Here is a 25,793-nt window from a genome sequence, read left to right on the forward strand (position 1 = left end):
CTGAGGTCGGATTTGAACCCAGGTTCTCCTGACTTCAGGGCTGGTGCTCTATCCATTTTGCCATCTAGCTGCCCCTGTTTTATTTTATTTTTAAAAGAACTTTGCACCATCTTTTGAGAGAGGTGCTATAATGTAGTATGGAAAGCATAACCTATCTGGAATCAGAAGTAATGGTTTCAATTAAACCCAACACACATTTATTATCTATTTTTATATATAATATATCTATCTATATCTATATCTATATCTATATAATATATAATAGGCTATTTATATATAATAATTGGCTTATGGTTCTATCCCTATTGTCTATAAACACATTCTTTCATCCTTAAAAATCTCTCACTCAGTGCTATAATCTCTTCTTGCTATTGCCTCATATCTCTCCTTTCTGTCTTGTGAAACTTCTACAAAAATCTGTCTATAATCAATGTCTCCACTTTCTTGATGCTAACTTCTCAGCCCCTTGCAGTGTGCTTTCCATCACTCCACTAAAGTCTCTCCCTTTTCTACTAAATTTGACCCAGCTGACTTCCTAGTTATTCCCTCTAAATAGATTCTCTTTTCTGTCTGGGATATTTGGATACTGTTCTACCCTGGTTCTGCTTCTTCTACCTATCTGACCACTTTTTCTCAGTCTCCTTTGGTGGATCATCATCCATGTCATGTTCCTAACACTCTCTTCTGGGTCTTTTTCTCTCTTTTTACTTCCTTATATGGTGAATTCATTAGGTATCATGGATTAATTATCATGCCAGTCTTTATAGATGACTCTCAGATCTATATATCCAGTTCTAATTTCTCTCTTAGCTTCATGTCTACACTACCAACTGCCTATTGGACATTCTGGACTGGATATGCTGTATGCAGAATAAAATAAGCAAAAGTAGGAGAATGATTTGTATGATGACTACAATGATAATCTGAGGGAACAGCATTTAAAACATCAGAAATCTGACTAAAGTACTGACCAATTGCAACTTCAAAACAAATGAGAAAATATATCTCCAACCTTCTGGCAGAGAAACAGGGGACTAGAAATATAGAATCAAGCCTTCATTTTCAGGCATGACCAATATGTCCATCTGTTTTGTTTGAGTATACATAATTGTTATGGGGACAGAGTGTCAATTTAGGATGAAGTGGGTGGATTGGCAGATAGTGATAGATTTGAAAAAAGAGTAATAACATTTTCAAATGAATAATAGGAATAAAAAGACACAGAAGTGTAAACTCAAATAATGTCATTACTGCTTTTTTAAACTAAATTATCAAATTCTCTTTCTCTCCCTTTCTTCTTCTTCTTCTTCTTCTTCTTCTTCTTCTTCTTCTTCTTCTTCTTCTTCTTCTTCTTCTTCTTCTTCTTCTTCTTCTTCTTCTTCTGAACTTTCTTCCTTCCTTTCTTTCTGTTCCTCCTCCTCCTTCTCCTCCTTCTCTCTCTCTCTCTCTCTTTCTCTTCCCTTTGTCTGTCTCTGTATCTTTCTCTCACACACATACACATAAACAAGCTGTCATCTATTTCTTTAAGTAAAACTATACATTACACAACTTCATAGTTTCTTATACAATCCTCTTCCCAGTTTTTGTATTTTGAAATAATTGCATTTGTTGATAATTGAAAAATAAAAAAATTAACAAATAATTGAATTCCTTACATCATATATTGTTTTGAGGATTAAGTGAGATCATGTATGCAACTGTGATTTGCAATTGGAGGCAATATACAAATATTAGGTATCATTTATTATAAAGTTATTATTAAGGATGATATAAAGGGGCTGAAGGACTTCCTTCTTCCTCTGCCCTTTCTGAAGGCCATGCCTCTCAAAGATTCTGTAGCTGAGTTGCTAAAGAATTTTATTTTCAAACCCAGTTCTTACAGCCTCTAAGTATATATAGCCTTCAATAGGACTCCTTCTCCTGACTTCAAGCTTGTTCAAGCTTCTAATTGGCTTGCTCACAGATAAAGATAAGCTGGGTAGGCTTAAGGTAAAGTTGTGAACTAGATACCTGCTGAGATCTCTAGTCTTCCTCTCTAGTCAATTGTCCTTAATGGAATTGCTTTGATCCTTTCCCAGTGGTTCTTAAAAACTGAGCCTTTTTATGTGCCACAATATCAAATGATTCTTAAAATGGCTCTAATTCAGGTCTTCAATTATTTAATGACTTGGGTCTTAAAGGCTTTTCTCAAAGGGATACTTAAATCTGTTCACAGTGGGAAGGAAAGAAATAGGTAAAAGTCAGCAATTCCTTTCAGTCAGGGAGGATGGAGAAAACTAGAAGAACAGACTACTGAAGTTTTTTCTGAAAGTTTACCTGGCTGCAAAAGATGCATTTGGGATAGTATGTGGGTGGCTCTCATGCAGTGCCAGGGGGAGGTCCCTAGGACAAGGTAGCTGAAGGTCCTGGAGCTGTAAAGATTGTAGCTGTCAGTCAGGATAAATTACACTGGCAGAAATGATTTCTACAGTCATGACAGAGAAGATTTCTATGGTCATGGGCTGGGAGTTGCTAAGATGTTGAATATATCAGTGACACTTTTTGGAAAGAGAATATCATCAAATGACTATTGCTTAGAAATTACCAGAACTTGACCCATAGCTAGGGATGCTCAGATGTCATTGAGACAATAATTGCTTCTTGAGGCAGAACTAGTTCAAGCAATCATAAGTTCCCAAAAGGGGCTTCTGAGGGGCAAAGAACATAATCCTAATTTGGGGAAGAGGACAGGAATCTCAAAACAAGAGGATGGCATATTCTGAAAATTCTGCCACGTCAGATATCAGAATAACTGTGACTCCTAAGGTCTAGATGTTTAAGAAAAGCAAAGGTATCAATTTCTGGTTGGAGAGTTCAAAAGCGTAGGGGAAAGGCAAAATTCATAAGATGAGCGATTTAGAACTAGAAGGGATCCTGCAAGTCAAATAATCTATTCCCCTCATTTTACAGATGAGGAAACTGGGGGCAGATAATTTAAGTGATTTGAATGTGGTCAAATGGGTAGTAAAAGGCAAAATCAGGATTCAAGCCTAAATTCCTCAACTTTTTTTTTTTTTTTGTTTAGACCCATCCCTTTGGGTTTTTTTTTTATTTTATTGTTGTGCTTAATTCCCAATGTGGAAATGACCACACCAAAGAATACAGATAGGCATAAGGTGATGTACTTCAAAGTTTAGGAAGCCAGGAGTGCAGGGAGGACAGAATTCATCTAAACTCAAGCTCCTTCTTGGATGTTTAAGTCCCCCTCTACTATCCTGGTTGCCTCTTATGTTCTGATTGTTGCTTTCTGTACAGTAAGCTATCCTTGTTGAGTATGCTTGCTGCTCATTCCAGTATTCCTTGTCCACAAAACCCCAAATGGGGTCCTGGAGAATCAGGGCACGACTGAAACAACTGAACACAACCCATCTCTTTCCTGATCGCTAGCCTCATGTTTCAAACTCCATATTGAATGTGTTGATCTAAATGTCCAATTGACATCTTCAACTCAATATGTCCAAAACAGAATATTTCACCTCGAATTCTCTCTTCTTCCTCTTCCCTGTTCCTGCCTAGGATGACACCTTCCTCCCAGACACCCAGCTCTAAACTAAGCCATTTTTAAATGTCTCTCGGTGTCTGTCTCTGTTTTTCTCTATCTCTGTCTATGTGTGTCTCTGTCTTTGTCTGTCTCTGTCTCTCTGTGTCTCTGTCTCTGTGTCTTTCTGTCTCTGTCTTTTTATCTCTGTCTCTATATGTCTCTCTCTCTCTCTCTCTCTCTCATTCTCTCTCTATGTCTCTGTGTGTCTCTGTCTGTGTCTGCTGTCTCTCTCTTTCTCTGTTTCTCATCTCCCATATCCGATCTGTTGTCAAGTCCTATCAATTCTACCTTCATGCCATCTCTTGTATAAGCTCCCCTTTCTCCTCTGACATGGGGGCTACCACCCCCATCATATCCAGCAATAGCCTTCTTTCTGGTTGGTTTCCACCATCAATTTGATCATGTTACACACACCCCTCATCCCATTAAAAAAACTACAACAGTTCTCTCCAGGATCAAATAGAAAATCCTCCATTTGGCTTTTAAAGACCTTCAGAACCTGGCTTTTTCCTTTCCATTCTTCATTCTCCTTATTCTTCTCCACCCAGTCTATAATCCTGTGATATTAAGTCTCCTTGTTATTCCTTGAATATGACACATCTCCCAAATTGGAGCATTTTTTTGTTGGTTTGGGGGCAAGGCAATTGGGGTTAAGTGACTTATATAGGATCATACACCTAGTAAGTATTAATTGTCTCCTCTGCCTTGAGAGTCGATTCACTATCCATTGCACCATCTAGCTGCCCTTGGAGCATTTTTCACTGGCATTCTTCCATGCTTTGAATCCTCTCCTAACTCATTTCTAACTCTCGGCTTCCCTTGCTTCCTTCATGTCTTGGCTAAACCCATCTTCTTTAAGTCTTTCCCAATCATCCTTAATGTGTCTTTTTGGTTGATTATCTCCAATTGTGTGTGTGTGTGTGTGTGTGTGTGTGTGTGTGTATGTGTGTGTGTGTAGTTTTTACATAGTTGTTCCATGGTTTGTTTTTTTTTTTGTATCCCTAGAACTTAACATAGTGCCTGAAACAAAGTAGACATTTAAAAAATTCTCATTAAAATGTGGCCTCAGATACTTTCTTGCTGCTTGTCCCTGGACAAGTCACTTCACTGTTTGCCTTGATTTCCTCACCTGTAAAAATAAACTATGGAAGGAAATGGCAAACTACTCTAGTATCTTTGCCAAGAAAACCCCAAATGGGGCTACAGAGTCAGGTGTGACTGAAATGCATGAATGACAACTACATTGACTTAAGTTGACTTAGAAAATTCCCAACATTCAGATAGATGTTTGACTCCATCATTTAAAAAATTTTTTTTCTAGGCTACTATCTTTGGCCTCTTTATTGTGGAAGCAAAAATCAGGATACTATAAACATTTAAGTTAAAGAAATGAACTGTTTCTATAAATGGACCATCCTAGAAAAGGTAGGGGGAAGTCAGGGGAAAGAATAGATTTGTTTAGCTTGAAGAGGCAAGTACCACTAAGCAGTAGCTTCACCTGGGTCTTCTGTTCCAGTATGGCAGAAGAGGATCGATGGCCCTCTTCTAACTCCTCTGCCACAATCAAAATCCTCCTTTAACTTTCTCCTGTTACAGTTTGCTTTTGTGTGTTGTCTATTTGCTACTGTTTCCTCCTAGTAAAACTTAAGTTCTGGGCATAGGAATGCTTTCTTCTATTACTGTGATTGTCTTCAGTGCATCCCTCAAAGTTTTTGTGTGTATTTTTAAGAACTCTCAGGCGTAATTCAACTTACTTTGTGATTAAAAATTGTAGTAGTCCCATATAACTCTCAGGGTTGAGATATAAAACTACATTAATGAGTGAGTTTTTTATTCCCCTTGTTAAATCTTTTTGTATAAAACTTTATTCCCCTTCCCCTTTGAAATGTGATGCATTATTTCATATGTGAAATCCCAGAAAAAAAAATCCACAAGCTTGTCTATGAGGCTTTTGATTGCTCAACAATTCAAATTCATTGTCTTGGCACTTGCCAAATAATCATCAGGCATTCAGTAAATATTAATTGTCCCTTACTTTTTTACTTTCACCCCAGACACTAGTTGAAAAGGTCAGTCCCTCTTTTCTCAATCGTTATTTTTATAATGTGTCTATCTCAGCCCCATAACACTTGGTATTACAGATAAGACCCTCCTATCTTCATTTTAGCCAATCGAGTAAATATGAAAAGATTCTACTTGTAATATAATCCCTTTTTACCAATTACTGAGCTTAAAGATTCCAGAGCACAGTTCTGGAAATGAAGGTAGGGGATAATATTTTGCTCTTCATAGTTCACCATCTTGGAGCCTCTGAAGAGGAGGGAACAGCTCTAATATATATGAGTGATAGGGCTTTTCCCATAATAAGGGGAAAATTGAGATACTATCTGCATAGCTGCCACATCAATGCAATCTGGATATTCCATTGTCCCAACTGGCATACAGATTTGGAAATCCAAAGATTCCTACCTCACCTTTAGTCACTGTTAAAGAATATTCTTTAATAAAGCTCCTTTGAACATATAAAACATACGTAGGTTTCCTTTTCCCCTCCCTAGTGTAGACTCTTAGCTTTTTACATGGTCATTTATCTGAAGAGGTGTTTGTTGCAAAATAAGAAATTGAAATGGGCAAGAAAAACCATCAACTCTCCTAATTTAAAAAGCTCTTCAAACTCAAGGAGCACTTATTCAAATTGCTATAATGAGTAATGCTAATGTAATGTCATAATCTGGACAATGGTAATTTTCCCATACATTTTGCTTTTCTAGTTTGGATAAAACTCTTTCAAATAATCATGGATCTCATTGAGGAATTCTTGCAATGTTCTTGAGCTTGATGCAATCAGCCAATGTTATTTGTAAGCAGAAGTATCTAGAGAATTTTCCCATCTATTTGGAACTCATCTTTTATTTGTATTCTGCACTGGGGATCATAAATAACTATGACGTACTCTCTTGGTCTACATCTAATTCTTTATCTTATCCTTCTCTTGATGTCAAAATTTAGTGAATAACTTTTTAAAAAGTGTTTATTGTGATAAATATAAAGGGCTCTTGCAATGATGATTCTACTTTTCTTTTAAGTCAAGAGACTAAATTACATTTCACATAAACATAATTGTCCACTTGCCTCCAGAAGGAAGACAAACGTTAACACAATGTATATCACTGAGAAAGTTCTTTTGGTTTTCATATGCTCTGGTGAAGATTCTCAAGTGAAGCCACATGATCCTTTATGGCTCTCGTTAGCTATAAAGTCTCTCTAAAGCTCCTCTTAGGTTTCCTATTGGAAATTACCTGCTAATAATAATTCCCTTCTTGTCCTTCAAGATTCTTGGGCTTGCTGCCCAAGCAAGCTTATTTATTTTTATATATATTTTTATATAAATTATATATTATATAATATATATATAATATATATAATATAATATAAAATTATATAATAATTTATAATAAAATATATTATATAATTATATAATAAATTAAATATAAATATATATATATATTATTTATATATAAATATGTATTTATATATAAATATATATTTATATATTAAAAAATGTTTTTTAAATTGGTCTAATAGTATTCCTTTCCCAGGTATCTCAATTAGTTCATATAGATATGAATGATTAATAATTAGTACTAATATGTTAGCATTTGGATAAATGATCATTTATAACTAACTACCATAGAGATCCATGGTCAGAACAGTATTTTATCATTTGCTTTTTTCCCCATAAACTGTTAATAATAATTTAATAAACAATCATCATAGTCATAATTAGCCCAATTCTCTTACTCCATAGTAGATTTTATTTATCTCAACAGTGTAGTGAAGCAGAAGGAGAGTATATGATAAGATATATAGATAGATGGGAAAGGGATAAAAAAGGAGGGAAAGAGGGGCCTAGGATAAGGTGGAGTGTAGAAGAGTTTAAATTAAATTAAATTAAGTAGGATAAAGTGTATAGATTAATAGGAATGGGATAAAGAGGGAAGGAAAGGGTGGAGGGGAGATGAGGGAGGGATCCATGGATGGGAGGTGGGGGGAAAGGTTAAGTATTAGCAAGGCAAGTTAACAGGTGAAAAAAGTAAAGTAGAAGAGTTGCAGGGATAGGAAATAAGAGATATACACAATCATAATAACAATCATCAGAAGTGGAATTTATTAGAAAAAAAGTAGGGGTAATAATCATTGATCTTAGAAAAGGCAAACATAAAAAAGATTAAATCAAAAGAGAAACCAACATTATATATCAGTAATATTAATATTATTTTAGATGCATGAGCATGTAATGTATGTTATAGGTAGGTATATGTATGTGTGTGTGTGTGTGTATATATATATATATATATATATAATATACACGTGTGTATATGTGTATAAACACATAAATATAATGATGCTTAACTGCAATCTGCTTTGGGGAGGAGGGGAGAGAGGAAAGGGGGAAAAAGAATAAAATAAAGAGTACAGCAAAGAACAAAAAAAAAAAACCCTACAAGGAAACAAAAAGAAGATGGACAATTATAAATACAATGTCTTCTATATATGCTTTTTTGAAATGGATATTTATTATTACATATTTTAAACCTCTCAAATAAACTGCTGGGCACATGATAATGTTTTGTTTTTGTTTTTTGTTTTTTAATTTTTTTCTTATTTTGCATTTAAGTTTTAAATAAATACATTAGAAAAGAAGAACACATAATATTTGCTGACAACCTTATAGTCTAGTTGGAGAGAGAAGACCAATGTGAATTGTAAGACAGCAATCTTGGTGATGATAGAGATTATAGACAAAGTTTAAGTTCAAAGAAAGGATAGCATGAGACCTGCCAAAATATGTTAAAAGACCTCACAGATGATGTGAGATCAGAACTTTACTTTGAAAATTGGATAGTTAGGATGAGTAAAAATTAAAAGCTTCAACTAAAAGCCGACTTTACATGCCAGGAAAACATTAGCACAAACACTAAAGCAATTATCTGTAATAGGGATAAGCCGGGGCCTTCCCAATACAATTGGGGTGAAGCAAGTATGTCCATTATCACCTCTCTTGTTTAATATTGTACATGAAATGTTAGCTAGAGCAAAAAGAAAAGAAAATAAATTAAGGGAGTTAGACTAGGCATTGCGGAAACAAAACTAAGACTCTTCAGGTGATATGATGTTATACTTAGAAAATCCTAGAGAATCAACTAAAAAACTACTTGAGATTATTAACAACTTTAGCAAAATTGCAGGATACAAAGTAAACCCACAGAAATCATTAGCATTTCCAGAGCAAATCCAGAGCAAAAGAAAGAGAAATTCCATTTAAAATAACTGTAGATAACATAAAATATTTGGTAGTCTGTCTGCCAAGACATATCCAGGGACTATATGAACAAAATTATAAAATGCTTTTCACATAAAGTCAGGTCTAAACAATTGAGAAATTATTGTTCATGGACAGATTGAGCCAATATAATAAAAATGACAATTCTATCTAAATTAGTCTATTCAGTGCCATATCAATCAAACTATTGAAAATTATTCATAGAACTAGAAAAAAATAATTTAAAGAATTTGTCTGGAATAACAAAAACTCAAGAATATTAAGGGAGTCAATTAAAAAATGCAAATGAAAGTGGTCTAACCATACCAGATCTCAAACTGGATTAGAAAGCAGTAATCATCAAAACAATCTGGTACTAGCTATGAAAGAGAATCGTGGAGCAGTGAAACTGGTTAGGGACAAATTCTATTATACTATAACCATAGTAACCTGGTATATGATAAACTCAAAGACCTAAGCTTTGGGGGGAAAAAAACTCATTATTTGACAAAAATTTCTGGGAAAATTGGAAAATAGTATGACAAAAACTAGGTATAGACCAATATTTCACAATGTATACCAAGATAAAGTCAAAATGGGTAGCTTATACATAAATGGTGATATCCTAAGCAAATTAGGAGAGCAAGGAATAGTTTAATCTATCAGATTTATGAATAGAGAAGAACTTAGGACTAAAGAAGATAGAGGACATTACAAAATGTTAACTAGATAATTTCAATTAAATAAAAAGTTTTTGCACAAACAAAACCAATGCAACCAAAAATAATGGAAGCAGAAATAGGGAGGAGTAGATTTTACAATCAGTATCTCTGATAAAGATCTCATTTTTCAACTATATAGAGAATTGAGTCAAATTTATAAAAAAAAAAATACAAGTCATTCCTCAATTGATAATGGTCAAAGAATATGAACAGGAAATTTTCAGATGAAGAAATTAAAGCTATTTATAGTCATATGAAAAAATGTTCTAGATAATTATTGATTAGGAAAGTACAATTAAAGCAACTCTGAGGTGTTACCTCACACCTATCAGATTGGCTAATATGACAAAAAAATTAAATGCTAGATGTTGGATAGGATATGGGAAAACTTGGACACTAATGCATAGTTGGTGGAACTGTGAACTGACCCAACCATTTTGGAAAGCAATTTAGAACTATGACCAAAAGCTAAAAAACTGTGCAGATCCTTTGATCCACCAATATTACTACTAGATCTATATCCCAAAGACATCCCAAAAAGAGGGAAAGGAGCTACTTGTACAAAAATATTTATAGTAACTCTTCAGCTGAATCATCTCTTTTCTATCATTCTACTTCTTCAGTGACTAAGATTTGGAAATCAAAGGGATTTCCATTAATTAAGGAATGGTTAAATAAACTGTGATATATGATTGTGATGGAATATTATTTTGCTATAAGAAGCAGGATGATTTCAGAAAAATGTGGAAAGATTTACATGAACTGATACATGGCAAACAGAACCAGGAGAACATTGTACTTAACAGCAATATTGTTCAGCGAAGAAATGTGAATGACTTAGCTATTCTCACAGTATAACAATCTAAGACAATTCCAAAGGACTAATGAAGCATACTACATTCCTCCAGAGAAAAAAACCTGATATTTTAAATTTAGATTGAAGTATGCTATATTTCAATATCTTTTTTCTTTTATTCAAGTCTTCTTGTTCAAAATGAATAACTTGGAAATATTTTACATAATTGTACATGTATAATCTACATCTGATTGCTTACCATCTCAGGAAAGGACAAAGGGAGAGAAAGAGAGGATCGAATTTGGAATTCAAAATTTCAAACAAAAATGTTAATAAATTGTAAGTATGCATGGAGACAATTATAAAAACGTGCCTAGAAAAAGTGAGAATCCTGGGGAATAGTAGAAAATTGTGTGAAGGGACAGCATAGCATAGATCCAAATTTTAGAGCATTTTGAAAGCTGAACATCAGGGTATATGGTATGAAGATGTTTAGGGCTTGGGACAAGGGAGAAAGATTAAAAAAAAATTTTAGGAAGTCTTCTCTGGTTGCAAGTTACTGGGTAGATTAGTACTTGAAAGAGACTTGAGGTGAGCTTAAGTCCATTTATGGATTATTATAATTAAGGGTAAACCAACCTACAAAGCTACAAAGCTGCAGCCGTAGAGACTTAGGGAGACCAGAGTTGTGGGAAGGGTGAAGATGAACCAGCAGGTACATAGCATTGCATGAGGGGTTCATTCTTCAAGCTCTTTTATCCATCATAAAAAAATGATTTTACGTTTTTAAGAGGTGAGCTAAATTCCTGACAGAGACTACCACAGAATAAGGCATATGGCATTATTATGCTCCTGAAATTTCTATATATTTGAAATTAGGTTAAAAGAAATGCCTAAAGAAGCATTGGAGCAAAACAGAAAGAGCTACAATCTACAAAATGGTGCTAGTGATCTTGCAAAGGAGGGAAGGGGCAGTCTTACCTAATTTGCCCGAGGTTGAATTCAGACATGTTAAAAAGAAACCAAAAGCAAATTCATAATGACTCTTTTGATTTAATTTTAAAAAGAAGAAATTTCAAAATATACTGCATCACATATAGAACTAAATGATATTTAGCAATTCTTCAAAAGTGTAGTAACACTAAGGAGTTACATTTCTTGATTTTCTGTAAAAATTTTTTTCCCTAAAATACAAACTTGCGGAGTATTAGTTTCACAAAACATTTTTTGCACTTATTTATTTTTATGTTATGCATTTATACATGTACATTTTTTTTTACATATTTCCATATGAATATTGGGAGAGATCAGAACAAAAGGGAAAAATCACAAGGGAAAAAATATAATAAAAAAGGTGCAAATAATGTGCTTCAATCTGCATTCAGTTTCCATAATTCTTTCTTTGGAGCAGGTGGTATTTTCCATCCAAAATTTATTGGAATTGTCTTGGATCATTAATTGTTGAGAAAAGCCAAGTCTCTTCATAGCTGATCATCACACAATCTTATTGCTGCTGTGCACAATGTTTTCCTGATTCTTCTAGCTACACTCATTATCAGTTCATGTAAATCTGTTTTTTTTCTAAAATCAGATGTTCATTTTTTACAGGATAATATTACATTACTTTCATATTTCATAACTTAATCAGCCATTTCCCAAGTAATGGGCACCCACTCATTTTCTAATTTTTTGCCACCACAAAAAGAACTGCAACATCCTTTTCCCTCTTTTGTAATTTCTATGTGATACAGACCATGTGCTACTGATGGATCAAAGGGTATGTACAGTTTTATAGCACTTTGGGCATAGTTCCAAATTACTCTTCAGAATTGTTTGATCAGTTCACAATTCCACCAATAATGCATTAGTGTCTCAGTTTTTCCACATCTCTTCCAACATTTATCATTCTCTTTTATTGTCATATTAGCCAATATGATAGGTGTGGGGTGGCACCTCAGAGTTGTTTTAATTGTAGTTCCCCAATCAATAGAGATTGAGCATTTTTTCATGATTATAGATGGCTTTAATTTCTTCATCTGATAATTGTCTGTTCATATTCTTTGATCATTTATCAATTAGGGAATGACTTATGTTCTTATAAATTTCACTTCTCTACATATTTTAGAAATGATGGCTTTATCATCAACACTAGCTGTAAAAATTGTTTCCCAGTTTTCTGCTTCCCTTCTAATCTTGCTTGCATCAGCTTTGTTTGTGCAAAAACTATTTTAATGTAATCAAAATTATACATTTTGCATTTCATAATGTCCTCTAGTTCTTCCATGGTCATAGATTCCTCCCTTCTTCAAACATCTGACAAGTAAACTATTGCTTACTCTCCTAATGTGCTTATAATACCATCTTTACACCTAAACCATGTACCTATTTCGATCTTATTTTGTTAAAACATTTTATTTTTTTCAAAAGATGTATAATACTCTTAGAAAATTAGGAATGTGCTCCAGTCATTTATATAGAAAGTTAAATGGTGCATACTTTTCAAATATTCCTAGAATGTATAATTCCCAAATCAAATTCTTTGCATATTCCCATAAGAATTCTTCTCCCTTCCTGAGTTGAATAGGGTCACAGACCTAGGGCTGGAAAAGATGTCAGAGGCTATCTCATCAAACTTTCCCATTTTAGAGATGAGGAAAAGAATGTCAAAGGAGGTTAAATGACTTGCTCAAATGTACCCAAATTTTTATAACTGCAAAAATCACCAGATCACCACCCTTGTCCAATGACTCACTCCCATGTCACAGTGTACATATGCTTTCTAGTTATTTGCTGAGAGGGATTCAATAAATTTTTGGAGGATGCTGCAAAGTTCATTTATTAGCAATCCAAACTTTTCCTTACATCTTCCCCAAATTTTCCCCACCCTTGCCTTAGCCCAACAATCCTAAAGTCTGATATGTTTTCAACAATGCTTTTTCCAACATAAATAGGATATTATCAAAGATAGAATAACTGGGTATTCCCCAGGGTAACTTCCAGGGTAAGTATGCTTGGCCTGATAGTTCACATAGGTTAGGATTATTGTAGACCAAAAATTAAATATATTTTTATTATTGACATGACTTAATATCTAAAAAGATTTTTTTGTCAATGTATGTTCTTCAGAGTTCAATTTTCACCAGAGTTTGTTGAGGACAGATGGTATCTCTTCTACTTTCTCTTAACCCTTTCAGTCATCTAGCCTAGTGCTTGCCTAAGATGTCAGGTATGCAATAAACACTTTCCCCCACTGATAATTGGGGTTAAGTGACTTGCCAAGGGTCACACAGCTAGTATCCAAAACCAGATTTTAATTTAGATCTCCTCACTGCAGGGCAAACACTCTATCCATGGCCACAAAGCTGCCCCACTCAACAAACATTTATCAAGCACCTACTATGTATCAGGCACTGTGCTAAATGAACAATGGGGATACAAAAGGGGGAAAAATTAGTCCTGCCCCCAAGGAGCTTACAATCTAAACTAAGCATCTTGATTGGCTGATTGAATGAGGAAGGTTCAGGAGGTACACATCTTCATCATAAAACTATTGAATTCAATTCTTAAATTTTTCAACAAACCTTACAAATCTTTTTTTAAATGTAGTCTTTAAGAATCATTTTCAATTTCTACAAGCAAAAACATCAATACACAGGAAAGTGAAAAGGGATGGATACAAACTTCATTCTTTCCACCACCCCTTACATCAAACTATTTACAGGTGCAGAACTTTTTGGAACTAAGTATCTTGACTGTGCTATACAGTATGTATGGTACATGTAGGAAGGAGAAGAACATGTATTTTTTAAACATATCTTTTTTAAAATTTGTATTAAAGGATTAAAAGTCAAAATAAAGCATAAGGTTGATGCATTTCCTAGTATCATATAAGCAAGAGTCAAAAGTCTGCCTCAATTTTTTTTCAAAAGCCTGGAATTAGGAAGACCTAAGTTCAAATCTACCTTCAGACAGTTACTAGCTGTGTGATCCTGAACAAGTCACTTAATCTCTGTTTGCCTCATTTGTAAAATGAGGATAATAATAGCACTACCCCCATAGTTGTTGTGAGGATCAAGTGAGATTAATATTTATAAAGTGCTTAGCATAGTGTCTGGCACATGGTTGGCATTTAATAAATATTTGCTCCTTTTTTCCTTCCCCTTCCTTTAACTTTTCAAATCTTTTTGATGGTAGGGACCTTATCATATTTCAGAAATGCTGCAATACTTTGCTCCATTTGTCATTTGGGCCACTTCAAAAACACTGCAAAAGAGTAAATGAAACCAAGTGGGCTAGTTAGTGAAAAATTAATTTTAAAAAGGCAGTAACTTTAGATCACAACTGCTTGTATTTTTACAAAGTACTCATGTTACCTATGTTTTTGTAATAGCATTTATTATTTTTATATAATATACAAGGAAGGAGTCAATACAAGTTCCAAGGAAACTCCCTATTCCTCTAAATATAACAATATTTAAAGGTTGAAGTTTACTGACTGAATTTTTGTTATTAACAGCTGAACAGGAATAGTTAGAATCCATACCTTCTCAACAGGCTTTTATCCTTTATAATACATATAACCCAATCTTGTGATTAACAACAAATATTAATGCACACATTTATTCTTTACCCATGAGGCTGTTTTTTTTTTTAAAAAGAAAATGCAAAAAGTGAAAACATTATAAATAGTGCCTCTCAGTTGTTCCCTTAGATATTTCTTGCATTACCTCTCCATTCAATCCATGTGTTTCTGACCATGTTCCCATTGTCCATTACCAAAGAACATCTCTTAAGATATTTCATTTGTTTCTGTCATTGCAGGTAACGGGCTTCATATTCACTGTAAAACGTTTTATCTGAGAAAGGATGAAGGAGTGAATTTGCAGCTTTACTTAGAGAAGGGTATTAAAAATAAATAAAATTTGGGGGAAGGAAAAATCTCTATCGTGCCATTGGCTGTCATAGTCACTGCATAATTTGGGACACACTCCTGTGAAAGCAAGAATGATATGACTTCATTAGTCTTTTCTGATTCTGGATTCTGCTTAGGTTCTGAACCCATAATAGTTCCTCAGTCATTGATGCTATAGGGCAGACAGTATCAGCCTTTTCTTCTGCTCTGCCACCCATAAACCTTATAAGGGGTTCCACACACTTGTTGGGAATGGTGGTTACCAACTGACCCCACACTAATACCCCTGCTCCTAGGAAAATGCACCACAGCCATAAGTCTGGACTAAGGTTGGTGCAACTGAAAACATTTCCACCAAATTGTACAATAAAGAACTGTAAGGCAAATGTTCCCCCCACAATGATGCAAAAGATATTATTGCCAAGGATCCCTTCAAAGACATTTCTCTCACCATGAATCTTTCGAGCATTAATTTCATTGAAAAGCTGCATCATAACGAAAGTGTTGAATACCATCGTATAGTGGGTGGAAGGAGGAGCATGGAGAAGAGCTTTTCTTCCACTCTCAAAACCAAAGAGCTCTTCACCAACAAACATAAGAACAAAAGTGACTGTAAGCTGGTAGGCTGCATGGCCCAAAATGTACTTTACCATGGAACTGGATAGGAGGTACTCCTTCCTTCCATAAGGTCTTAGCAAAAGTGCCTCAGTTGGTTTTTCAGTGGCTAAGGCAAGGGAAGCAAATGCATCCATTATGAGGTTGATCCACAGCATCTGTACTGCATTAAGTGGCGAATCCTGTGTCACACATGCTCCTATAAATACCACAACCGTTGACACTACGCTGACAGTCAGCTGAAATTGGAGGAACCTGGAGATGTTGTCATAAAGGTTCCTCCCCCACATAATCGCTTTCATAATGCTTGTGAAGTTGTCATCCATTAAAATGATGTCTGACGCTTCTCTAGCGATATCTGTTCCAATGATGTCCATGGCAAACCCAACATCTGCTACTTTTAACACTGGGCCATCATTAGTACCATCACCTGTTACAGCTACAACCTGCTTCACTCCCAAAGCATCACTGTTAATTATGCCTTTTATAAGTGCATATTTTTCAATGGGGGAAGAACTGGCAAGCACACGAAGTCTGGGCCAAATTCTATCTAAAAGCTTCTGTTCGATCTTCCCGTGTTTATCATGTATTAGCCTCCAGAAGTCTCTACCTTCTAGGGACAAATAATTGTCACGGAGGTTCAAAATGCCACATTTCAATGCTACAGCCCGTGCGGTATTGAGATTATCCCCAGTGATCATTCGGACAGTGATTCCAGCTTGCTGGCATTTCCTAATGGCACTTGGAATCTCAGGTCTAACAGGATCTTCAATGCCCACCACGGCAATGCAAGTAAGTTTTGTGATGATATTCTCTTCAGTTTCCCAGTCTGGTTCTTTTTCTTTATCTGAGAATTCTCTGAAGGCCAAACAAATGATCTGAAGTCCTTCAGAACTCATTGGCTCGATGACATTTTGAACAATTTCTCTTTTTTTGGTTTCTGTCAGTTCCACAGGCTTTCCCATTTTGTTCAGGATTTTACAACACTTATCTAATACTGTTTCTGAAGGACCTTTACTGAACATCTGGAAACCCCCATTGGGCAATTTTAATACAGTACTCATGCATTTTCTATCTGAGTTAAAGGTATATACCTTATACAAATTCTGCTGTGGTATTTTGTTTCTTTCTGCCTCATAATCCAATTCCAAATGCAGAAGAAATCCCAATAAAGCACATTCGGTCTTATTGCCAATTTGTTGTACCAACTTCTTACCATCTTTGGGGAAAATGACCTTGGAAGAATAAGAACAATTAACAGCGATACCTTTTAAAAGGTACCCCAGAATAGGCTCTGGGATGGAATTGCTTTTGGGGAGCTCTTGGTAATGATTCTCCCCAATATAAGCCTGGACCACAGTCATTCTGTTCATGGTCAGTGTTCCAGTTTTGTCTAAGCAAATGGTTGTGACATTTCCAATTGTCTCACAAGCATCCAAATGCCTTACCAGATTTTTGTCTTTCATCATTTTCTTTACTGCGTAAGCCAAAGATAGTGTAACTGCAAGTGGAAGACTTTCAGGGACAGTCACCACCAAGATTGTTATTCCAATAATGAAAAATTTAATAAAGTATTGGATATAAACCGAAGTACAACCATAAGTCCATTTTTGCCTCTCAATCACAAAAGTGTTAATCACAAAATAGGTCACAAGAGTAATCACTGTGACTGTGGCCATGAGCATTCCGCACTTCCCGAGCAGAATGGCTAATTTTGTCAGTTTCTTTTGCAGCACGGACTTTGCTTTGGAGGAGTAATGTTTAGGTTTTATTATGCTCTTGCCGTGAATGGCCCACTCCGGAACCTTTCTCTGCTCTTCCGGCCTTCCTTCCTGAGCATTGGCAGCGAGCAAAGTCAGGATGATCCCAATTTGTGAGTTGGGCCCTACAGCAGTCACGAGGATTTTGCCCCAGCCCTCCATCACATAGGTCCCAGACAGAAGAATTGGGTCAAGATCCAGGGACTTCCTCACCATGTTCAACTCTCCAGTCAAGGAGCTCTCATTCATTTTTAAGTTCTGCACCTGGAGCAGCACACCGTCCGCAGGCAGCATGTCCCCATAGGACACCGGGACCACGTCACCCACCACGATGTCCTTGACGGGGACCTCCAGGATCTGGCCATTCCTCATCACTTTGCCCTTCTGACTCAGGCTCACTCCCTCCTCCAGATTCCTGAACTGCTTCTCCTTGTTCCAGTCGTGTAAGGCTGTGATGAGCACTACCAAGGCCACCGACATCAGCAGGACTGCGCCTTCCAGCCAGCGCACCACCTTGTTATCCTCTTCCTCCGGGGAGACCCCGCCGACATAGCAGCCTTTGGTGTCTCCGCTGACCTTGGGCTCATAGAAGGCCAGGGCCAGCGACAGGACAGCTGCCACCTCCAGAAAGATTAGAGTAGTGTTCTGCAGAGCGTCCCACACCAGCTCCAAGAAATATCTGCTCCGGGGCTTGGGCACCTCATTGGTGCCAAACTGCTCCCGCCTGCGGTTTAGCTCGCCGGGATCTAAGGGGAGTCCGAGCTCGGGGTCCGTCTGCAGCTGCAGACACAGCCCCGACACGTCTCCGAAGTGCCCCTCCAGTCTCTCCAGCGCTTCCAAGCTCCGTAGTTTCATCAGCTGCTCCAGGTCTCTTAAGCTCACCTGCGGCTGTGGCTCTCCAATGTGGGAGAACCTCAGTGGAGTGGTGGAGACCCAAGACAGACGCGAGGAGGGCTCATTGGCCACTCTGAACTTTGCCAAGGCTTCTCCCTCCAGCTTCGTTTGGCTGCTTGCCCTCGTCAGCTACAGCCTCTTCTCCCTTCCCCTTCGCCAGCTGGACAGACAACCTAGAACTCCAGGCGCAACCGCCAACCTAAGCCTCCGGACTCTTCCCGGTCTTAAGCTGCCTCGAGGCTCCCGGCACGCGCTTCTCCCCGCCCCCCCCCCCTTTTTTTTTCTTTTTTTCCTTTCGTTCTTTTAAACTTAAATACAAAAAAGAGAAAAGAAAAAACTGCCATGTACACAGCAGAATATGAGACGATTCCATATAAAACAAAAAATTTCGATTTCAAGAAAACCTATATAATAATCCCTACACATTGTTTTCAAAGCTGCCCAATTTTTCTTTGTTTCCTTCTAAATTATTCTTTTGTTCTCTAGGGTTTTTTTTTTTAAACTTTTTTTCCCAGTTTTTAAAAACTTTTAAAAATTTTTACTTTTACTTTACACTTTTTACTTTATCTTTCACTCTCCTTCCAGGCCTATAGAAGGCTACAATTAAATATGGATATGTGTACACATAAGGCACATACACAATGCAATCTATAAATATACACATCTATACATATATATACTCGTACATATATGTAAAACTACTGTGCTCAATTCCACTTGTCATTTATTTTTCTGAATGTGGATAGCATCATGTATCCAAATCTTTTCATGTATTTCTAAATCAACCAGCTCATCATTTCCTGCCCACAGCAGTATTCCAACCTAATCATATCCTATCTGACAGGTTCTCTATAACCCCACCCCCCTCTCCATTTCTTGCATTCCTTCTATTTTTTGCCGTATAGATTTTATTTATACAAGAAATTTTAAATTTAAAATAATTAAAATTGTCCATTTTACACTTCAACAATAGTTTAAGGTCTGATATTGCTGAATCTGTCTCCTTTACATCTTTTTTTCCATGGTTTCTTTGAAGTTCCTGACTTTTTGCTATTCCAAATGAACTGTTATTATTTTTTCTAATTCAGTAAGATAATATTTTAGTAATTTAACTGGGATGACATTGAAATATATAGGTTAAATTGATATTTTTGTTATATTGGCTTTATCTCTCCATGAAAAGTAAATATTATTTCAATTGCTTAGATCTGACTTCACTTGTATAAAAAGTGTTTTATGTTCATGTTCATATAGTTCCTGAATCTGTTTAGGTAGGCATACTGTCAGCTATTTTATGCTGTCTAGTTATTCTAAACTCTCTATTGACATTAGAATCAAGTATATTTCATCTTTATTTTATCCTTTTGAAATTCTACTTTTGAAATTGTAATAGTAGTGCTGTTAGTATAGCAACACATGTAAATAATTTATAAATAAGTAAAAATGCAATATTTGGGGATATGATCAAAAAAACTTTACCAAATAAGATCCATGATAAAAACTTTGAGGACCACCACAGTTGGCAATAATATGAAAAAACTGAGGCTCAGAGTGGCTAAAAGATTGTCCAAAGTTGCCTGACAAATTAATGATAGAGGCAAGACTAGAGTTCCAAATCTTCTGATCTTAATATAGTGTTCTTTCTAGGGCAACATGCTGCTTCCTTAATGACATTCTGCTCTAGGACTTCACTCTATCTCGAATCCCTTCTCTCTCATAAAATCTGTTTTTCCCTCTTCTGACCATTAATTAATAGGGGAGTGATGTGCCAGAATGGTGCTTTAGGAAATTATGAGGATAGATTGGAATGGGAGGGAGACTTGAAATAGACCAATTAAAAGGCAATTGTCCAAGAAAAACGGTCAAAAGGACCTTAGATTTGCTTCCAACCCAGCCTTCACAGCTATTACTGAGGGGAGAAATCTTCAGAGAGAGGTAGCTTACTTTCCTCATCACCAGCAACAACTGCTGGCCAATTGCTACCAGCTAGCAGATGCTCACAGGAGTCCTGGGACTGGCAGCAGTCTGGCCTCTACCCCATCCCATAGAACATTCAGGGAAGGAAATGTGCAGAAGGGGTCAGCCATCCCCACTAACTGCCAACCAAGGCCCCTCCTATGACTGTGAAGCCAGTCCAGATGAAGCAGCAAAGTACCCACAAAGCCTAGGGCAGGGGACAGAGTGGTAGTGGAGGAGGAGAGACAGAAGGCAGCATGTACCAGGTAAGCTACCCCCCACCTCGATCACAATCTTCCCTCAGATGCTGATGGAAATAACCCAGGACCATTAAACCAAGAGACTCAGAAATTGTAATGATTCCGGACCACTGCTCTCAAGTCATTATCCTAGGAATCAACTTATGTGGGCATGCAACCTGGGACCTTCTCCTGTAGGTGCTACAGTTACAGCAACTGAAGGCCTAGGAAAAGATCTTCCCTCGACTCAAAAGATATGTACGGTTTTATAGCGTTGGGGGCATAGTTCCAAATTGCTCTGTAGCACAGTTAAACTAGTTATACTCCACCAGCAGTGCATTGCTGTATCCATTTTTTTTCCACATCACTATTACAATTCCCATTTTTCTTTTCTGTCATCTTAGTCAATCTGATGGGTGTTAGATGATACCTCAAAATTGTTTTAATTTGTCTTCTTCCAATGATTAGACATTTAGAACATTTTGTCATATGGCTATTGATAACTTTGATTTCTTCTTCTGAAAACTTCCTATTCATATCCCTTGACCATTCATTCATTGGGAACCTAATTATTTTCCAGAACAAATGTCAATTTGCTGTGATTGTTGCTTCCCCTGAATTCTCAAGGAGCCTCATATCATTTAACCATTTACAATGTTTTATTTTGTAATTATTTGTATATGTGTCTTCCATCTAATGCCTCTGTATCTTTTCACAGGCTGTCTGTCTTTCATGCTAATTCTCTTCAAGGTTCAGCTCAAATGCCCTTGTCATCAAGATGCCTTTCCTGGTTTCTACCCCCAATCATTCTGTATGAATTTTTTCCTAGCTTACATTTACTTATCTGTGAACAGGTTGTACCCTCTCAGTACAATGCAAACTCTTTGAGCACAAGGACCATCTTATTTTTGTATTTATAACCCAAGCACTTCGCATAGTCGTCTAGCACATAAAAACTGCAATGATTGAAGATCACTGATCTCAAGTCATCATCCTGGGAAGCAACTTATATGGAAATGAAGCCTGGCACTTTTCCCCCCAGGTGCTGGAATGCCTGTTGATTGATTCATTTATCTACTTAATTAGACTATATGCCCTTAGAATATAGAGGCCATTTCTTCTTTCTCTATCTCCTCTAATATCTAACACATTATTTTCATATAAAATGAACAAAGGGTGATACAAATACAAAAATCAAGACAGTCTTTGACTTCAAAGAACTTATATTCTAACATAGGAAGGCAGCACCTGTCTCAGAACAGGCCAGGGAAGGGCTATTTTGGTATAAGAAGTTTTAGAGAGGGAATGAAGTTATAGAGAATTGATTGTTGTACTGGCTGTAACCATGGCTTTCAACCTCTAAGGACATTTAATAAGACAACAGAAAAGAGATGACATTATTATTGTATAAATCTTTTGAGACGTTAATTCCACTCTTACAACCAGAAAAAAATAATTAATAATAGAAATGATTAATCAGCCTTTTTTTCTCTGGCTTAGCACAGGCCATTGAAATAAGGGACAGTGAAATGTGTTGGAAAGGGAGGGATAACCTTCAGAGGAACAGAAAGAGAATGAGAGAAGATAATGCTTTGTAATAGCAGATTGCAGAGAAATGTCTTAAACTGCGAGGAAAACAGACCGTTTCCTTCCTCCCCCTATCCCCAAAGTCTGATCTATGGGAGCTGATTAGGGCTCAGATAAACACAAAAAAAGCTCTAGAAGATAAGAGTAGAGTTTTGCCACAGCTTCAAATAATGTTTTATTATATGAGATATTTCAGAAGGTGCTGATTCAATAAAGGTAAAGAAATCTTTGCAACTATCCTATTGGTGTCTTCTGGAATTGGAAAGTATTTTGCAGGAGGTAAATTTGAGTGTAATCTTCATTATAGATAATAATCCTTATCATTAATTTTAACAATTTGGATGTGATTGATACCATGCACTGTAAATCATACAGAGGTTTTAAAAATAATTATTTATGAATGACAGAGTATTAAAAATGAAAAGGATGAACTTACCAATGAAAAGGAAATTAAAGCAATAACTAGGAGCTATTTTGCCCAACTATATGCCAATAAATCTGATAATCTAAGAAATGGATGAACACTCACAAAAATAAAGATTACCCAAATTAACAAAGGAGGAAATAAATTATTTAAATAGTACCACTTTAGAAAAAGAAATTGAACAAGCTATTAATGAACTCCCTAAGGAAAAAAAATCTCCAGGGCTAGATGGATTATAAATGAATTCTACTTTAAATGTTTATAAAGATTAATTAACACCAATATTATCCAAACTATTTGGAAAAATAGGGGAAGGAGTCCTTTTATGACAAAGATATGGTGCTGATACTTAATCCAGACTGAGTCAAAATAGAGGAAGAACATTTATGAATGGCATAAACATCTCTAGAGATTTGATGCTCTTATTTGCTTTTAAGGAGGTGCCTGATTTAAATCTCTAATAATTTCCACAGAATAAGACTACTGGTTCATTATAGTATATACTTATTTTACATATTTGAATAGTTTTGCTTTTCACACATGAGTGACTGATATTGTAAAGCAATTTCTGATTCTTACTTATTGTCATGTTTTCCATAATAATTGTTCTTATATCATATTTAGGTATATTAATAAAATTGTTCAGCTGCCATTGTCCAAAGTAAAACCTAGACTAGTTATATGTTAAAGATGATTTGGAAATAGGGATTCTTTCTTTTTGTTTTGCCTTTAGTTGTGTCTACCAAATATAGTTGATGGATAAAACTCCCCAAATCATCTTCAAACATTTTTTCTCCCCCTTCCAAATTACATCATTTACTTGTCTGTAATTATGAGTGACCATACAATTCCTTTTAGCCTCGTTTTATTTTTTTTCCTAAACCTGTGATCTTATGTCACCAATCCAATCAATTAGAACAAACACTTAAGTCCCTGCTGACCACGAGGAGCTTAACTCCCCTAACAAAGCTCTAAGTCATAAAAACAGTCCAAAACAGCATCATCAAAGGGCATAAAAAGATCACTAAGCAATTAGATTACTCTCATCCTAAGTCAAATATCCCTGACTCCATTGTATTTTTTTAAGCAACATGACAAAACTCATTACTAAAATTTAATTAAAACAACTCACCTTTTGGTCATTCGTTAACATTTAGTTGCCATTGTAAACACTTTAAGATCCCCCCCAAAAATCAGCCAAACTTGGGAAATTACAATGAAGTTGTAACTGTCTAGAGTTACCCTGCCCAAAGTAACTCTGTCTCCTAGAAGAGTAGACTTATGTCCTTAAAATGCCTAGAAAAGGAAGATAAACATTGCAGAGGAGGAAGGCTCAGAATGGTAACAAAGTAAAACATTTTGACCTTCTTTATAATCAAAGCAAGAAATATGTTTAGAATGACTTTCCTTGGGGCCCCACCTTATCCCTTATTTTCAACTCATGTTACCATCAAAGCAAAGCACAACACATCGCCACATCGTATATGACCAGGTTTCCATAAGAGGCCACTGTTTCTCTAACTTTAGTCAACCAGTGCACTTCCTGGAATGTGCTTTGGATTAGCTGTCTGAGGGAAGGGTCCTATTACCCTATTCTTTCCCCCAGCCCCCACCCCAACTCCCAGCTACCAGAAGCGTCCCTTGCTGCATTTACATCACCCTAGCAATTGTGAAACTTAGTCTCTTTCCAAGTGTTTACAAGCAGCTGAGGGGACTCACCATTCCTGTTTCCTGGAGCCCTCCATGAGAATCCTGCAGATGATAGATTTCTGACTGGCTTAGTTGCATGTACACTCTATACCTTTCCCCTCCTACTGACAAGAAATAAGTTTTTGTTTTCATTTCCTTCTCCATGGTTTTTAAGTGTAGACAAATGAAGAGGGGGGAGAAAGAAAAGACCTACCAAAGGAAGAGGTGCCTCTCACTGATTTTTTGCTCTGTTGATGAAATCCACTGGAGTAAACACAATCTCTAACACCAGGCAGTTTTAGGGGGATGCGTTTCATACTGGAAGTTTCTGACAGCACAACAAACTAAACAGATACTTTTCCAAGGCTACAGGAAGCTGACAATCATGGTAAGTCATTGTTTAGGACTTTTCTTTTTTTCACTGCTTAGGACTTTTCTTTTTATTCCTGTAGCAAAATGTTAGCAATGATGACTTTGAGGGTAATACATTAGTGAGCCTTTTAAAAATGAATTTCTATAATTAAAAAAAATCATAAGACACTTGTAAGGAATTACTTCTACAGCTAGGGGTCTGATTTGGAAGATTTTATTCAGAGAGGGGGCTGGGAAGCAAGAAAAATGTCAATAATTAAAAAGCTGCCTTTGCATAAAATAAAATTCAAGTTTTCTTTTAAAATATGTAAGGTCACACAAAGGCTCATTTTTTGAATATTAAATCACAACAGTGTTTAAATGGATTTCTTGAAAAGTTGTCTCTTTGGTTGGATAGGATTTTAGGGTACATCTTTTGAATAAAGATTGGTCATTAGGAAAGTAGATCCCAGTACAAGGTATAGGGGAGTGGAAAGGAGATGAAAACATAATGAGAATATTGATTTATTAGAAAACTAGAGAAGGGAGGAGGCAGGGATGAGGAGGGAAAGAAATTGCCAGTGGGGAATTGCCAGTAAAAACTCTAGTTTATTTGTTGTTCATCCTTCATTCTCATCGTGTCATCAGTAAGGTGATGTCTTGACACACAAGTGAATTAGATTGAAATGAGGTAGGACTGTGTAAAGTCACTAGCCTCACTCTTTCTCTAGAGTCTTTCCAGTTTAGTGGCAAGACACAAATGATTAGTATTGGGATGTGGAATATAGTGTGGGAGAGGGCCAGAGTATGTTAGTGGGGTGATTAGGGGGAGATAGTGAATAGAAATCAAGCTGTGAGAAAGTTGAAAAGATCAAAAAGGGTCAATTTAGGTAGATTTTTAAGAGTCAAGGTTGTGTGGAAAATCCAGATTTTTAAAAAAATAAT

General features: G+C 36.2%; 1 protein-coding gene across 1 annotated transcript; it reads right to left on the reverse strand.

Annotated features, from left to right (window-relative positions):
* Window positions 1-14,752: 14,752 nt before the first annotated feature.
* On the reverse strand, window positions 14,753-18,822 carry LOC100930479 (plasma membrane calcium-transporting ATPase 1-like). Its single transcript, XM_031950818.1, has 2 exons — window positions 15,785-18,822; window positions 14,753-15,411 (listed from the first exon to the last, which is right to left on the reverse strand). Exons 1-2 carry the CDS (start codon window positions 18,561-18,563, stop codon window positions 15,314-15,316), a joined length of 2,877 nt encoding a protein of 958 aa, XP_031806678.1. The 5' UTR covers window positions 18,564-18,822; the 3' UTR covers window positions 14,753-15,313.
* Between the last annotated feature and the right edge of the window lie 6,971 nt (window positions 18,823-25,793).

This window comes from Sarcophilus harrisii, chromosome 2, assembly GCF_902635505.1.
Source record: "Sarcophilus harrisii chromosome 2, mSarHar1.11, whole genome shotgun sequence".
Lineage (NCBI taxonomy): Eukaryota > Metazoa > Chordata > Mammalia > Dasyuromorphia > Dasyuridae > Sarcophilus > Sarcophilus harrisii.